Source organism: Furipterus horrens, unplaced genomic scaffold (assembly GCF_987537825.1).
Source record: "Furipterus horrens unplaced genomic scaffold, mFurHor1.1.pri manual_scaffold_11, whole genome shotgun sequence".
Classification (NCBI taxonomy): Eukaryota; Metazoa; Chordata; class Mammalia; order Chiroptera; family Furipteridae; genus Furipterus; species Furipterus horrens.
The window spans coordinates 59043933-59057486 of NW_028327181.1; the positions used below are offsets into that span (position 1 = coordinate 59043933).

Genomic DNA, 13554 nt, shown 5'->3' on the forward strand with positions numbered 1-13554 from the left:
GTAAACACTATTAGGGGCTGATGGTTGGGGAAAAATGTATTTTTTTTCCCTGCTTCATGAAATATATTCAAAGGAATAATTAAACATTTTAAAATGGTACCATGAAAATACACAACCCCTTGCTCTGCTCCACCCTAGTTTCTCCCTCTCCTCCCACTGCCGCAAATATTTACAAACTCTCCAGTCCTCGTCTCATTAAACGCGTGCTTCTTCAGGTATGTTGTTAAACAGGACATGGTCATAGGCTCACGCTGATCTCTTACCTTTAACATCTATCAAAATGTAACGAACCTCTATGAGGTACTTAAGAGTAGCCAAATTCAGAGACAGAAAGTAGAACCACAGTTACCTGGAGCTAGGGGGAGTGGGAAGTGGGGAGTTAAGTGTTTCAGGGGCAGAGTTTCAGTGTGAGATAAGGAAAGAGTTCTGAAGTGGTGACGGCTGCCTAACAATGTGGTGTACTTAAATGCCACTAAACTGTACACTTAAAAATTGGTTAAGGTATACATTTTGTTATGTATATTTTACCACAATTTTTAAAAATATGACTTAGCTACTTACTATTCTAAGATGAACATTTTTGACATTTTAATGTATGAATTAAAATTAATGTGTTGCCCTGGCCAGTGTGACTCAGATGGGTGGGACATTGTCCCATAAACCAAAAGGCTGCGGGTTCGATTCCCAGTCAGCGCACATGCCTAGGTTGCAGATTCAGTCCCTGGTCAGGGCGCATACCGGAGGCGAGCAACCAATCAATGCTCCTCTCACACTGATGTTTCTTTCCCTCTCTCTCAAATCAGTAAGCATATTATATTAATATGTTATAATTTCCTTTTTAGTAGTACATAATATAACGGTACAGTCTTATATAATTATTGGATTCTTAGATTCAATGAAGTAGACATTATAATAGCTACCATTTTTTGAGTGCTTATTATGCACCAGGTACAAGATTAAGTGCATTATTCTATTTAATCTTCAATCCTGTGATATAGATAGTATTATTATACCCATTTAACAGATGACAAAACTGAGTTACAGAGGTCAAGTAACTTGCCCAAATCACACAGCTAGGAAGAGGCAAAACGTCACCTTGAACCCAGGTTTGTCTAACTAGATCCATCTGCTTCACCATGTGAATAATTTTTAATCGTAAGCAACCAATTCTGGCAGCCAAAACTCTAATTATATAGAACATAACTAATAACTCTAACATCTTGTAGCTGGGAAAATTACTAATTCATTTATCAGAGCAATCCCCAGCTCCTGCTTTGGTCTGCATTTGCAAATCTGGCACAGGACACAAGGGACAGTCTCGAAGTGAATGGGTGGCAAGCATCCTGGTGCATTCTAATAGCAACAACTGCCCTTCAATTTTATGCATTACAACACAGCCACTGACAACAAGACATGAAAGAAATCAGTCTACAGCAAAATAAAAATCTTTCTAAAATTTAAAAGTATACCCCAAAGCAGAAATGCATAGACTCAACTTCTGATAATCTTCTGTTTTGTGCCACCTGCAAATCAAACCATTACGGTAAGAAGGATCAAGGTCATAGTTCTTAGATGCTCTATGCCAGCTTCATACCACTGGCTCTGACCAAGGAGGAAAATGGGATGTTTAAGAGCAGACTCTAGTTCCTCAAGTTACTTCCACTCACACCTATCATTTTAATAACACTATAATGGTAAATGAGCCACCAGTCAGGGTACATGCCTAGGTAGTGGGTTCAGTTCCTGGTTGGGGCGCGTGGGAGAGGTGACCTGATTGATGATTTATCGACATTTCTCTCCCAAACCCTCCCTCCCTTCCTCTCTCTCTAAATCAGTAAGGGTGTCCCTGGGTGAGGATTAAAAATAATAATAAAGCAAAATAAAGAAGAGGCAGATACTGTACATAGTATCCTGTCTTTTTTGTACATATTTGTTCACTAAAACTGGTAATAATTTTTAAGAACTGAAATATAATTAATGATAGAGCTTTTTAAATAAACATTAATTGTTGAATAGGTAATGGAGTTATATGTTTCAAGTCCAAACTATAAAATTATTTAGAGAAATCTTACTCCTACCCCTGCCTTCCTCCCACAATGTTCCTACTCACTGCTGCCCCCTGTAGGCAACCAATTTTAATGATTTTTTTTGTTCTTCATGTATCCATCCATTTTGACTTGGTGACAGAGCAGACAAGCCTCTTTTTATGGAGTCAATAACTGAAAATTCTTTGCCTTTTTCTAGAACTATTATTGTCTCTTGTTTAAAGTAATTGAAGGTTTCTAATTTAATTCTGTTTTTCTACATGTTTTCACAAGAAAATAAAAATCATTATCAAGAGATAATCACTATTGAGAGGATTCCAGGAAAATGGCAGCACAAGCAGCTTCAGTAATCTCTCCCAACACAGACTACAACTGCACTGGCAGAATCTGTCTGTTGTAACTATTTTGGGGAAGCAGTCCTGTGGGATTGAGCCCTTACCCTGTGGGATCTGGTGCTAACTCCAAGGAGGCAGTGTCAGAACTGAACTGAACTGAATTGGAGGACTCCCAACTGGTGTCTTGGAGAATTTGAGGCTGTTTAGTGTGGGAAAACCCTCCCTACATCTAGTCATAGAAGTGCCAGAGGTGTGAGTGTTGAGTAAAGAGAGAAAAAGGAGATGTCTTTCCTTTATAGAATCTAACCATCATTTCTTCAGTCCTGAAAAAAAACTTAAGAATCTGGTTTCTAGATGCCCCCAACCAAATCACTAGTTTTATTAAGACTAACAAATCAAATGGAATCCAAGAGGCAGAATTCCTGATCTATAAAGAGGTATTCATTTGAGTGTTACAACCTATAAGAAGCATTTTACCTTCATTATAGGGCACTGGGTTGCCAATCTTTACTCCAACTGCTTCTGCTGATTTCAAAACGTCTAACTCCATCAAAATAACTACTCTCCTAAAAAGTCAAAGAAATAGAAACAAGTTAGAAAAAATAAATTCACAAGCCCTTCAAATGACACGCTACTTAAAAAGCTTTTCCCCCAATAATCATTTTGATAAAACTATTTCCCTTTGTCAGCTGGTTTTCACTGCTGAATAACTTGAGAAATATATGATAGCAATTCCTACATAAATATTTCCCTTAATCTTTCACTGCATCATTATCAAGGCTTTTTATGATCACAGGGTTTTCATTTCCCATCTAGTCCGTCCTTTAATTAAAATGCAGTGTCCTTACTACATACCATATCTTCCTGGAGCAAATGACACGATAAGAATTTAGATGATTAAACACAAGAATATGTGGCACAACAAGAGATGATCTGTTTTCAGAAACATAACACTTCTCTAAACAAGTACCTTTCCCGGTGAAAACCAATATGACTATAGATAATTATTATCTAAGAATATATATATAGTTCTTTGACCCATTTTTTTTTACTCTGCTTAAAACTGCAATAACTTCCCAAGGGCCAGAGGCAAAAAAACAAAAACCAAGAAACAAGCCTTTCGCATGGCCTGGCCTTGCTCATCTCCAGCCCACCTCACACCAGGTCCCCAGGCCTCCTCGCTCTCTAGCCACAGCTGTTTGCTGTCAGTTGCTGATGGATGTTACGCTCTCTCCCGCCACAAGGCCTTTGTGTGTGCTGCTTTCTGATAGGGACGGCTTTTTCTTATTCTGCTTCATTTAATACTCATTTTTTAGCTTCCATCTCAAATATCACTTCTTCAAGAGACACTTCCCTAATCATTTGTTTAGATCAGGTTTCTCTTATACTCTTTTCAATAGCCAGGACTGCTTTTCTTCAGATCACCTCTCTCAGGTTTAATTAATATATATGAACATATAATTATTAATATATAGCATACATGTTCATTATTTATGTATTTATGCATACAAGGGTGGCCAACAGATTTACAGTTGTCATATGGAAAATAATACATTAATAAAATTATAATACAAGAATAAATTCTTTTGCGTACTCACAATTTAACCTACTTTTGCCTAGCCCTATGTATTGTAATTGTTCATTATTTGATTATCTAGTCTCCCTTCTAGACTATACTTTCAACAAGGGCAGGTATCCTCCCATGCTTAATGCCACAACTGGTTCACAGTGTTGTTTGTTGCTCAGTAGAAACTTTAATAAGAACATCATGACCATGTCTGTATTTTAAAGAAAAATACAACATGAAAAAGGAATTTTAGGAGAACACAAGTGGAAGCAGGAAGACCAAGAAAAAGAACTGATTTTAAAAAGTGAATGGGTTTAAGCACCATGTTGCATTCTTTAAATGGTCTGATGGCTGTTATTTTGATTTTTTAAAAATTGTTGCTCTATTACAGTTGTCTCATTTGTCACCCGTTGCTCTCCCCTGTCCCGCCCACTCCCCCTTATCCCATAGTCTATTTTGAATTTTTACATGCAAATGATTAGTTTGTGCTAGTTTATCAGGTTTTCATACCAAGGTTATATTATTTCAATAAAATAAGCTTGAAACTATTTGCTCCTGCAAATTAGATACAGATACTCTATAAAAATTATCTGATATTTAGTGGTGGATATTTAATGACTTTCCAAAATTACCCAAATTACACCAGAACATAGAAAAATGGAAGGCTTATTAATAATTTAGCATTGCCCTAATACCAAAACCTTACAGAAAGCAAACTAAAAAAAAAACAAAAAAACTTTTATCTTAAAATATACACACATCCTAAATAAAATGTTAGCAGAATGAACCCAGCAGCATTGCAAAAGAATCAACCAATCCCAATTTACAGAAAACACAGATAAAAACACGCTACCACTTTAAAGGGATACAACCAGCAACATTCAGGCAGTGAGAAACTGCACGAGGATAAAGAACAAATGGTTTCTTCGAGAAATAAACAGCCCCAGCTGGTGTGGCTCCGTGGTTTGAGCACCAGTCTGCGGAAACAAAGGGTCACTAGTTCAATTCCCAGTCAGGGCACGTGCCTGGTTGAGGGCCCTGGTTGGGGGTGTGCGAGAGGCAACCAGTCAGTGTATCTCTCACACATCAATGCTTCTCTCCCTCTCTTTCTCCCTCCCTTCCCATTTCTCTAAAAATAAATAGATAAAATCTAAAAAGACACCCAAAAAAAAAACAGTAAAGGAAAAGAATTATGGAGGAGGATGCTACAGATTCAGAGACTTAAAAATACTACTGCAGTGTGAACTTTACTTTGGATTCTGATTCAAATAAATTATTTATACAAACACACACAGGAATAGTTGGAAACTGAACATTACAGGATACTTACTATTTTAGGTGTAAAATAGTATTTTTTTAAAAAGAGCTCTTGTCTTTCAAAGGTATATACTAAGATATTTTTGGATGAAATAATGTATGTGAGATTTGCTCAAAAATTAGAGGAGAGTAAACATGGAAGGGATAAGACAAAGTAAGACTGAGTATCAGGTGATCATTTAAAGCTGGATGATGGTACATTTGGGTATTCATATACCACATTCTTGAATGAGAAGACTATCAAAAACTATATAAACTTAATGTAATTTTTTGCATTCCAACAGGACTTTAGTCTTTTTTCACTATGTAACTCTAGAATTCACATGGAAGAATAAACACAGAACTGCCAAGAAAACTGGCGTGAGGAAGAGTAAAGAAAGACATCACCTGTAAGTTATTAAAATAATTTACAGATGACACTTTAACTGAAAACAGTATGTCAGATGTAATTATCTGTGCTGGTGGATACACTGCTGGTGGCAATGTAAATTGCTATAGCTGCTTCAGAAAAGTCTAGTAGTTCCTCAAAAAATTAATCATAAAATTACCACTTGAAACATAATTCTACTGCTAGATAAGACATACACAAAAGAAATGAAAACATGTCCACACAAAAACTTGTACCCAAATGTCTATACTATTCTTAATAGCAAAAAGGTAAAAACAACTGAATGTCCAAACAAATACATAAATAAAATGACATATCCATACAATGGAATATTATTTGGACATAAAAAGGAATGAAGTATATGTTACAACATGGATGAAACTTGAAAACATTATGCTAAGTGATTAGAGGCCAGTCACAAGGGAGCACATATTATCTGATTTCACTGATATGACAGCAAGTAGATTAGTGGTTGTCGAGGGCTGGGAAGGGTGGGGAGTTGGGCGATGACAGCTACAATTTGGGGGGCGATAAAACATTCTAAAATTAGCTGTGGTAATGGCTGCACAAGTGAATATACTAAAAACCATTTTATACTTTAAATGAATGAATTGTATGGTATGTAAATTATCTCAATAAAGCTGTTACCAAAGAGGAAAAGGACATAAAACCTCCTATGGCACTGACACAGAACTGACAAACAGATCAATGGGAAAAGACAGCAAACTCAGAATAAATTAGATAAATGAAATACCAGTCTCTCTCTATCTACTTCTACTACCAAGCATCTATTTTCCACATAGCTTATCACAATAATCTTTTGGAAATTTTAAAAAACTTACATCAGATCATACCACTACTACCATGGTCAAAACCCCATGGCTTCCCATCACACACACACAATAAAATCTAAACTCTTCAATGGGACATACAGGCCCTCCATGATATGGGCTCTCCATTAGGAAAGAATCAAGATAAATTCCTCCTTCATACCATATGTAAAAATAAATCTTAAACTATTTAATTCCACATCACAAGATAACATAAACAGACTATGATAAAGTGACATAAAATATTTGAAACAGCTAACAAAGAATTGACCAGTATCCCAGGTTTAAAAGAGTTGCTACCCAACACACACACACACAAAACATGAACAAAGTTTATAATAAAAAACTTTCAGCGAAGAAATACAAATAATAAATATATGAAAAGATGCTTGATCCTATTAATAAAAATTTAAATTTAAAAAATAATTAGCTATATTTTTTAAAGTTAGTAATACTTAATATGTTGACAAGGTTAAAGGGAAACAGGTGATCCTTAAAAAAAAAAAAAGACTTAATTTTTTTAGACAGAATGGAAGGGAGGGAGAAAAAAAAGGGAAACCCTGATGGGTGAGAGATACGTGGATGGGTTGCCTCTCACATACCCCCAGCTGGGGACCTGGCCTACAATCCAGGCGTGTCCCCTGACTGGGAATCAAACCAGCAACCTTTTGTTACCTTTTGGTTAGCAGGTTGACACTCAATCCACTGAGGCACACCAGACAGGGCTAGGTACTCCTTCTTTTTTTTAAGTAACAGTTTTTAAGATGCCATTCACATATCATAAAATTCACCCTCTGAAGTATAACTCAGTGCTTTTTGATATATTCACAAAGTTGTACAAGCATCAACACTACTTAACTTCAGAACACTTTTATCACCCACAAAAGAAACCTTGTATCATCCCCCACCCCTGGGAACCACTAATCTAACTTTCGTGTCTTTTCAGAAATAGGAACTCTTACACAACATTCATGAGTATATTAGCTGGTATACTTTCTACAACAGATGTTCTTTGGCCCCACAATACTAATTCTAGTAATCCACTCAGAAGTAATAGCATGAGCACATAATATACAAGGATGAATGCTAAAGCCCTGCCTGGAATAAACCTAAATAACCATCAAAAAGGCAAAAAGTAGATAAACCAGGATGTATGCATACAGGTTCCCAGCACAGGCAGGAAAGAATACAAGGCATGCCACCAGGCTAAGGTGATGGAATAAAACAAAGCCCATGGGGGTGGAATTCTATCCCTGACTGGAGAGAATGAAGCCTGAGTATTTGTCTTCAAGTCCAGCAAAGCTCTCCATCCTCGTCCACAACCATGCCCTAGAGGAGGGGCCCCAATCTCCAGGCCACGAACTGGTATGATCCAGGTCTGTTAGGAAGTAGGCCACACAGCAGGTGGTGAGCTTGAATGCTAATGCACTTGAATCATCCTGAAACCATCCCCCTTCCCCTGGTCCGTGGAAAAATTGTCTCCCACGAAACCCATCCCTAGTGCCAAAAGGTTGGGGACTGCTGCCCTAGAGGACAGAGAAGTGGATAGAGAGCACACTCAAGTACTCAAAAGTAACCTGGAGTGAAAGATAAGAGGTCCCAAGCAGGAATATTGCCAAGGAGAGATACCTAGCCTCAATATGTCAGAGCAAATACAAAGTCTGGACAGAATTGTTCATATTAAGCATAAACAAGGCAAAAAGAAATGACGTGGCAGCAATGTAACGTACCACAATATATAAAAACAAAAGGAACAGAGGAGGCAGAGACAACTGAAGAATCCAGTCTAGAACATAAGCCAAGAAAGGGAGTAATACTTCTCAGGAGTGGTTTGCACAATAAGTAAGACTAAGAAGTCAATAAAATTAGTCAAAAGATGAGATAAAACAAAAGATTAAGAAAAAAGGTAGAGATTGAAAAGCTAAGGAAAACTCAGAATGACAGTAATGCCATTATATTTGTAATACTTAAATTATAAACATCAAGGAACAGAACAGAGAAAGCTAAAAACTTAACTACTATTATGTTGAAAAATCTTGAGGTTAACCAATACATGCAGTAGAAAAAGACTAACACAGAGGACAAAGTTATCCACAACATAAATAAACATGAATTCAAATGAAATAGAAAACAGCATTACAGAATAACACACAGAAAAATTTCGTCAAAAACAAAGACATTAATTGGCAGAATGAAAGGGCATATCATGTACCAGGAGGGAAAAATAAGAACTGACATTGAGACACAGATTGGTTAAGTTATTGAACTGGAAACACAAAGAAAGTATTCTTTCATCTAATACACAGAATCCATTCAAGTTTCATCAACTGTCTCAACGATGACCTTAACAGCAAAAAGATCCAGTCCAGGATCACTTGTTATTTAATTATCATATGTCTTTGGACTCCTTCAATCTGGAAGTTTCTCAGTCTTTTATTTTCAGGCTTGAGATTTTGAAGATCATAGGCCAGTTATTTTGTAGAATGTCCCTCGATTTATCGAAGGCTTCCTCAGGATTGGATACAGATTATGCCATCTTTGGCAAGAATGTAACTGTAGTGAAGCTGTGTTCTTTGCATCCCATCCTATAAGGTAATACACGATTCCTTTGTCCTGCTACTGGTAACGTTATCATTAATCACTGGAGTCAGGTGCTGTCTTGCCAGGTTTCCCCACTGTAAAGTTGTTGCTTTTCCTTTTTCAATTCATAGTCAAGTTTGTGGGAAGGTATCTGAACCTTATTATAACTTGTTCCTTATCACCTATTGTTTCAGCACCTGTGGCAAGGCTTGAATGACCGACCGGCCACCCAGAAGATAGCATGTGACTGTTACCTTATATAGCAAAGAAAAGACCTTGCAGGTTGATTAAGTTAATGACTGAAATGGCGAGATTCTCCTTGATCACTGGAGGAACCCTAAATGCGATCACATGTATCCTCATGAAAGGGAGGTGGAAGCAGATCTGACGCAGACAGAAGCGGAGGCAATGTGGCCGCGGAGGCAGAGAACGGAGCGCTGCAGCCACAGCCAATGCTAGCGACTGCCGGGAGCCGGAAGAGGAAAGGAACGGATTCTCCCCCAGAGCTCACAGCGTGCAGCCCTACTGACACTGATGTCAACCCAGTGACACTGATGTCAACTCTGACCTCCAAAAATAACAAACTCCTGTTTTTTTAAGCAACTGTGAACTTTTTTAAAAAAAAAAGTTATTTACTTTTAGAGAGTGGGGAAGGTAAGGAGAAAGAGAGGGAGAGATACATCTATTGGTTGCCTCTCCCATGTCCCCAGCTGGGGACCTGGCCTGCAACACATGTGCCCTGACCAGGAATCGAACTGGCAACCTTTTGGGTTTGCAGGCCGGCACTCAATCCACTGAGCCACACCAGCCAGGGCAAAATTCCTGTTGTTTTAAACCTCCAAGCTTATGGTAATTTGTCACAGCAGCCACAAGAAGCGTATACAGCACCTACTGATGCTTCCTGAATTATTACTATGGAGGTCATCAAATGGCGATATTCTAATTCCATTATCCCTTCTACTTTTGTTAAGTGGCATCTATTGTAAGAAAAAGCTTTCTGGTCCTGGCTAGTGTGGCTCAGTGGATTAAACGCTGGCTTGTGAACCAAAAGGTTACCAGTTCGATTCCTGGTCAGGGCACATGCCTGGGTTATATATAGCCCAGGTCCCCAGGTGGGGGCATATGAGGGGCAGCTAATCAATGTTTCTCTCACACATCAATATTTCTTTTCCTCTCTCTCCCACCTTTCCCCTCTCTCTAAAAATAAACAAAAAATATTTTTGAAAAAGTCCTGTTTCACCCATATATTCATTTATTCAGTATGGATTTAGGAATTGCTATTTGATTCAACAAGTTGTCCCCTGTCACTATACTTATTTTAATTTTTAAAAATTTCCCTAGATTTGGCAAGTGTAAGACCCTGCAGCCTAGCATCTCTGTCTTTTTGACATGGCCCATCTCCCTTTGAGCATTTCCTTACATTTTCCTAAGAGCTCTGATCCCTTTCAGTGTAAAATGACATTTAGAAACCAAGATCTGAGTGCTAAGCAGGCTCTTAGTTAATGATGTTGCTGCTCCAAAGCCCTCTCAGTAGGGATCTAGAGTGTGCGTGCACACACACACACACATAATACATACAATACCCATAGGCAAACTGTTTCTATATCTATCCATATATGTTGAAAATCTTGGGCTTATTGATACCTCCAATTTCAATCCAAGATCACAGATTTTTCCCTTGATTGGCTCCCACTGTCCTCAATATGTTTATTAGATCAAATTTCTGCTATACATAACCAATCTCCTGTCGCTACCTCACCACTGCACACACGACCCTACCGTCCCTTCCTCACAACGCTTGTGTTCTAATCTGTGGCTCTTGGCCACCACCACCCAATTACAAACAAGCACCCTCTTTCCACTTGGATTCTGTCATCTCAAGCTGGGCTGCCATCCCTCGCTGCAGACACCTTCCTTATCCTTCTTGGACTCCCTCCTCAGCCCACTCAGTCCCCAACCATCTGCCACTGTCCCTCCACTGCCTCACCCACAAATGCCCTCTTCGCTTGTGCAGGACTCAAAGGCCACTCAGACTCTTGCCTACCCTCCTCAGGCTCTGGCAACCCATAGTGGGCTGTGCGCTCTCTTCACCTGCTCATGCTCCAACATGCTGCACCAGCCTTGAAGACACCCTCCTTGCTCTGTGCTCTGACACCTGGTTCCAGGCCACTACCGCCACCCCTCCCTATAGACAACGACCTTGCTCGGCCCCACCTAATGGCTTTTGGATTGAATTATTCAGGAGGGAAGAGAGCAAGAACAGTAACAGGCATGCGCGGCTTTTATCCGAGGGGTATGTTCTGAGAAATGCACTGTTAGGTGACTTCCTCATTGTGCCAACACCATAGGGTGCACTTACACAAACCTAGACACTTTAGCTCTCTACATGCCTGTCTTTTTTACTTTGTAAACTTAAAAGTTTTTTTTTACTTTTCAATTCTATTTTGTAATAACACACAGCTTCTAACACAAACATGCTGTACAGCTGTACAAAACTATTTTTCTCATTATCATGTAATATTATTTACTACCATCACAGCAAAATGTTTCTTAGATTACAATGTATAAAGATGATCAATTCATGAATATCTCTCCAGGCTTAAAATTTTTTAAAAATATACATGTATTTTACCTTATTATAAAAATCTAACAGGAAATGAGGGCAGAATTTGTGGATAATTCCATGACTTAATCAAATCAATGTTTCCATTTAACCTAGTCACTTTTTGGTCCCTGTGCATATGGTTAGGTACATCATGGACTGAGAAGAATTGCATCATGCGTGAATAATTCACACTGGGAAATGATTACCCTTTAATTAAACAACCACCTCGCTTTTTTAAAGAGAGCTAGAGACTTCATCATGGGAACAGAAATGCAATAAATAACAAATTTGACAGAAACATGCAGATTGGGACCTTATAATGAGTGTTTTCATGTTGGCACATTATAATTTTAAGTGCTGGCAGCGGTAGCCTCCACTTTTCCTTTATATATTAGAAAGGCACGTGGAAAATAGTTGAAACTTTTTCTGACATTTTACAGTATTTACTGTATTATTTTTATTTATCATTTTACCGACTTTATTGGGGTGACACTGGTTAATAAAACTGCATAGACCCCAGGTGTACATTCTGTAACACATCGCCTGTACAGTGAATTGTGTGTTCACTACCACAAATCAAGTCTCCTTCCACCACCACTTATCCTCGCATGCCCTCTTCTACCTCCCCCAACCCAATATTTTCTTTCTTTATATCCTTATTCTATAAGCTCTTTTCAATTAAAAAAAATTTTTTTTTACCTTAAACTTCTGGTTAAAAGACTAAAACACAAACACATATTCGCCTAAGCCTACACAGGGTCAGGATCATCAATGCCACTGTCTTCCACCCCCACCCCATATCCTATCAAAGTCTTCAGCGACAGTAACACCATGGAGCCTGTCATCTCCTATGATAACAAGGCCTTCTTCTAAAATATCTCCTGAAGGACCTGCCTGTGGCGCTTCTCGAGGAGGAGCCCCTCTTTTCAAATAATATGTCCATGGTGGTTTGTTTGGTTTTCATCACAGAATTGTAAGCAGATAATTCGCCAGGAACATTCTTCTGTTAATAAACACCTGTTGGTGTTGGAGTCCGTGTTTTCAAAATTTTAAAGGAGCTTGTTGAAGTCTACAAAAGCTTCTGCTAAATCCTTCACTATATTTTCTTGGGTGTTTTTCTTTTTCATCTCCTGTAATTTCCTTTCCCTTGCCTCTTCTTCAAGTACACATTCTTGTTCCAACAATTCCTCATTAGTTCCTCAGGACCCATCTCTAGAAGTTCCTCAAGTTCAATCTCATCCACACCCAGGTTAAAGTTGTTTGCCATCTCAACCACAGCATCATTGACTTTTGCAACCTCTTCATCTTAGGCATATTCTTTAAAGTCATGAATGAACCTCTTGTGTGTCTTCTTCCAAACACCATTCATACAATTCTTGGTGACATCACCCCAAGCCCAAGCAAGGTTCGTGATGCAGTCATAAGATGTTGCAATCATTCCTTCTAAATCTACATCAGTGTCTTCTTAGCGTCTTTCTCGGTTGCAATGGTCTGGGCAATGGTCATCCTCGGGTAGTAGGCCTTAAAAGCTGCTACAAAGCTGCTATAACTCCTTCACCCAAAAAAGTTACTTGGAAACTAGATGATAACGTAATATACGTTGATATACCCTTACTAAGGTGAGAATGCTTGCCATATTTGTTCATGTGTTTTGGTTGTATTTTGTAAGTAAAAACTAAAAACTTGAGAAAACAGAATGTAAAGCCAGCTGTGTTTTAGCAATGGTTACCCATGAGTGAATAACAGTTCTGTTTATCATTGTATCTTTAGCATGTAGCATGTTAACTCAACATTCTCTATACTGGTTGCATAAAGTATTTACCATGGAAGATTCAAAAATGAAAAAAAAAAGGGGGGGATGCATAATTTATTGTATCTTTCTTTGCT

General features: G+C 38.3%; 1 protein-coding gene across 2 annotated transcripts in view; it reads right to left on the reverse strand.

The window, feature by feature from the left end:
- The window catches only part of RPA1 (replication protein A1), a 42561-nt gene that overhangs the window by 20778 nt on the left and 8229 nt on the right, over positions 1-13554 (reverse strand). For both annotated transcript variants that reach the window (XM_090291105.1, XM_090291104.1), the window contains exon 5: positions 2858-2946. In XM_090291105.1, the coding sequence (XP_090147231.1) occupies positions 2858-2946 (89 nt within the window). The remainder of the gene's footprint in view (positions 1-2857; positions 2947-13554) is intronic.